General features: G+C 35.5%; 1 protein-coding gene across 1 annotated transcript; it reads left to right on the forward strand.

The window, feature by feature from the left end:
• The first annotated feature begins 1905 nt into the window (after positions 1–1905).
• Positions 1906–3706, forward strand: LOC125870974 (CBL-interacting serine/threonine-protein kinase 14-like). Its single transcript, XM_049551532.1, has one exon. The coding sequence runs from the start codon at positions 2212–2214 to the stop codon at positions 3562–3564; it is 1353 nt and encodes a 450-aa protein (XP_049407489.1). The 5' UTR covers positions 1906–2211; the 3' UTR covers positions 3565–3706.
• The last annotated feature ends 308 nt before the right edge of the window (positions 3707–4014 follow it).

Here is a 4014-nt window from a genome sequence, read left to right on the forward strand (position 1 = left end):
AATGCCAGGTGCAACAGGCGGGGGCTTATACACTTTACATCGGTTAGTCAAATGTTGTCTCAGTCCACTTGTTCCATTTCTAGTTGTATTAGCAGCATAGTTTTGTTTACAATGTAAACACTTTGCTTTAACTAATAAACCATTTTCAAAAAAAATTTCGAAGTATTGCCAAACAGTAGACCTAGGATCCATTTCTTTTCTTTTTTTTGTTTCCTTTGTGCCAATTGAGGCATCATTGCTAGTAGTAGGTGTATTATCCGTAGAATCAGCCATACTTATTCGACTTTGATTAGCCACACCCACATTTGATTGATTTTGTTCAGCCATCTATATAATTAAAAAAATCATTTCACAATGAATTCACACTTACAATATTAAGGAGCAAATAAGGAAAAGAAAATGACAATTGGATGCATTTTTTCATTGTGGTTTCTTTTTCTTTATTACTTTTGCTCTTTTTTTTTGTCTAAGATTTGACCCTTTGCTAGAAATTAGAAAATACAATATTACAATTATATAAATGAGCAAATCAAAATAAAAAAATAAAGTTTAAATATAAAAATTAAAAATATACAAATCTGAAATCTTTATTAGTTTATTTTAATGGATAGATCAAAATCCAAATGCACTAAAATATTCTCAAGTAATTGACTAAATGCAAGTTAAAAACTTAAAATTATTTTATATATTTATAAGAAAAAAATACCTCAAAGCTGATGGTTGTCGCTGCTGGTCGCCGGCTGCTGCTGTGCGTGGTGCTGCGGCTGCCTGAGCCCTGCTAGTTGACTGGGATTGGTGGCTGGCGGTTGCTACTGCTGTGTGTGCTGCTGGTTGACAGGACTGGCGGCTGCTGCTGCTGGTCGACGGAACTGGCGGTTGCTGACTTGCTGGTTGTCACCTGCTGCTGGTCGCTGACTGTTGCTGGTTGTGCGGCTGCTGGCTGCTGGCTGCTGCTAAAGCCTAAAGCAGAGCTTAGAAAGTTAGAATAATAGAATTTAGTAAAGTAAAAAAATTGAAAAGACCAAAAGGTTTAAAGAGTTTTGACCTAATTTAATTAAAAATATAATATTTATTATTTAATATAATATATTTCGGTAAACCGAAATACCGAATAACACAAAAATTACATACCGAAAACCGAAACGAAATAACGAAAAATACAAAAACATACACCGAATACCGAATCGAAAACCGAAATACCGAAATATCGAAATACCGAAACCGAAATAGTTCGGTTCGGTTCGGTATTTCAGTTTTTCGGTGTTTTTGCCCAGCCCTAATTTTGACCTCCATAATGTATTAATAAAGCATTAATGAGACCCACTAATAATCTTGAAAGTTGAGTATTTATATAATGTTTATGTAACTGTATTTATTAATGATTCACTTTCATTTGAATTGTTCATTAATGGTATAATATATAATATATGCTGCAATTTATGTTATTTAAAAAATTTAAAATATAGTTTAATATTAATTAAATAATTTGAAACAAATACAATTTTATATTACATAAAAATTATATAGAGGGATTGTTTGGAAAAATAATAATTTATATTGTGAAATAAGAAAATAAAAATAAAATAGAAATAATAATATATTATTTAGAAAAGAAAAGAAAATTCTAGAGGGTAAAATAGATAATTAAATTAAAGCTAATTGTAGCTAAATATATTCTATATTTGACAAGTAAAATAGAGAATATCGCCAAAGATACCTTGAAGATGCCCTAAACTCAGTATGGTCTAAAAAAAAGGACAGAGAAAAAGAAATTGGAAAAAAGAAGTGGGAAAACAAACAACCGTACGACGACGTGTGGGACCATCTTTCTCGTTTAAGTGAGAGACGGCAATATTCCTTCAACAATAAATACCTGTACAAATGCTATCACATTTTCTCCATATACCATAATTTGTTTTCTTTATCTCTCTTCTCTCTGCCCTTTTGCTTTAAGAAAAAATCAAATACATCTTCTTTGTTTTGCACTCAAAATTCTTCAACTACCATAGCCATTCTCTACACTTCTAGCGATTAACCCATTTTTTCTGCAAATTCCTCTCAATCCTCACTGATTGACGAAGACGGATACCGGAAAGATTGAAGTATCAAAATTTCCAATATCGAGCAAATTTGATTTGCTCGGTGTTTTAATGCAAAGGGTAGAGAAAATTCACAAAGGGGTTACTAGTTTACCGGTTTGTGGATATAGTTATGCCAGAGATCATACATAATAACTATGAAGGCAGTCAATCTTTACTATCCGCTGCTGCGGCGATCTACGCTGAATTAACTCCGGCTGAATTACCTCCGCCGGAAGACGACGTTAATTCAAACCTTTTCGACAAATATGAGCTGGGAAAACTCCTGGGTTGTGGTGCTTTTGGTAAAGTGTATCATGCCAGAGACTTCAGGACGGCACAGAGTGTGGCGATTAAAGTCGTCAGCAAACAGAAAATACTCAAAGGTGGGCTAACGGGGCACGTCAAGAGAGAAATCTCTATCATGCGCCGGTTGCGTCATCCTCATATCGTGCGCCAACATGAAATTCTTGCTACTAAGAAGAAAATCTACTTCGTCCTGGAATTCGCTAAAGGAGGTGAACTCTTTGCTAAAATAGCTAACGGCCGATTTAGCGAAGATCTCAGCCGTCGATATTTCCAGCAGTTAATCTCTGCCGTTGGATACTGTCACTCTCGCGGGGTCTACCACCGTGATTTGAAACCGGAGAATTTATTACTCGACGAAAATTGGGACCTGAAAGTTACCGATTTTGGGTTAAGCGCTGTCAGGGATCAGATCCGACCGGATGGTTTGCTACATACACTTTGTGGTACCCCTGCTTATGTGGCACCGGAGATTTTGGCGAAGAAAGGTTATGATGGTGCTAAGGTGGATATATGGTCATGTGGTATTATTCTCTTTGTGTTCAATGCTGGGTATTTACCTTTCAATGATACAAATTTAATGACCATGTATCGGAAAATTTACAAAGGCGAATTTCGTTGCCCGAAATGGACGTCGCCGGAGCTGAAGAGGTTGTTGACCCGATTGCTTGATATCAACCCGGTTACTCGTATCACCATTGAGGAGATTAAGAATGACCCGTGGTTTCAAAAAGGGTATCAAGAGGTGAAATCAGATCATCACCCATTCGAATTCAAATCTTGGTCGGGTCCAGGTTCCACTGGAGAATTCCTTAACGCATTTGATATTATCTCGTATTCATCTGGTTTTAATTTCTCCAGTTTGCTTAAAGGCAATGGTGGATTCATTATTAAGGAACGATTCGTATCGAGGGAGACGCCGGAGAAGGTAATCGGGAAAATTGAGGAGGTGGCGGAGGCGGAGGGGATGACGGTGGCACAGAGGAGTGGCGCCACCGTGAAGGTGGAGGGGCAGAATGGTAATTTTGTGGTGATGGTGGTGGTTAACCGGTTAACTGAAGAACTGGTAATAGTTGAAATTGAGAAAAAGGAGAGTGATGGTGAAATTTGGAAGAAGAAATTCAAACCGGAGATAAGTAGATTTGTTTATCAAGGGGAAGGACCAATTTCTGGTAGCTGAAAAGTACATTTGGCCTAATTTTTATGAATTAATGATTTACTGAAAAATTATTAGGGAACCAAATTAATGTGTTGTACTTCTATTATTATGTTTGCTACTCTCTATAATAATTCAATGAATTATTGGCAATTTACTTATCAAACGTATAATTAACTTTAAGTCACTTAAATTGAGGAATGATTAGTGAAAACGTAATGACCATTTAAAGAAGAACAAAAATTTAACACTGGTGACCATTTTAACCTGCAATCTTTTAACATAATTTATAATATATTCAATATAATCTCACGAATAATTTATAATAATAATATATTTAATAAAATCTCACATCGATAATATGATGATGAGTATTTTTGTCCATGTGAATGTAGTGGACAAATTGAATTCGTCCACCTTAAAAAATTAGAATGGATGTAAAAGTCACAATCATAATGTTTTGGCCAAGATGAA

The sequence above is a fragment of the Solanum stenotomum genome, chromosome 7 (assembly GCF_019186545.1).
Source record: "Solanum stenotomum isolate F172 chromosome 7, ASM1918654v1, whole genome shotgun sequence".
NCBI classification, from domain to species: Eukaryota; Viridiplantae; Streptophyta; class Magnoliopsida; order Solanales; family Solanaceae; genus Solanum; species Solanum stenotomum.

Excerpts from the sequence above, each read along its gene's own strand:
- LOC125870974 (XM_049551532.1), top strand. The coding sequence starts at position 2,212 with ATGCCAGAGATCATACATAATAACTATGAAGGCAGTCAATCTTTACTA.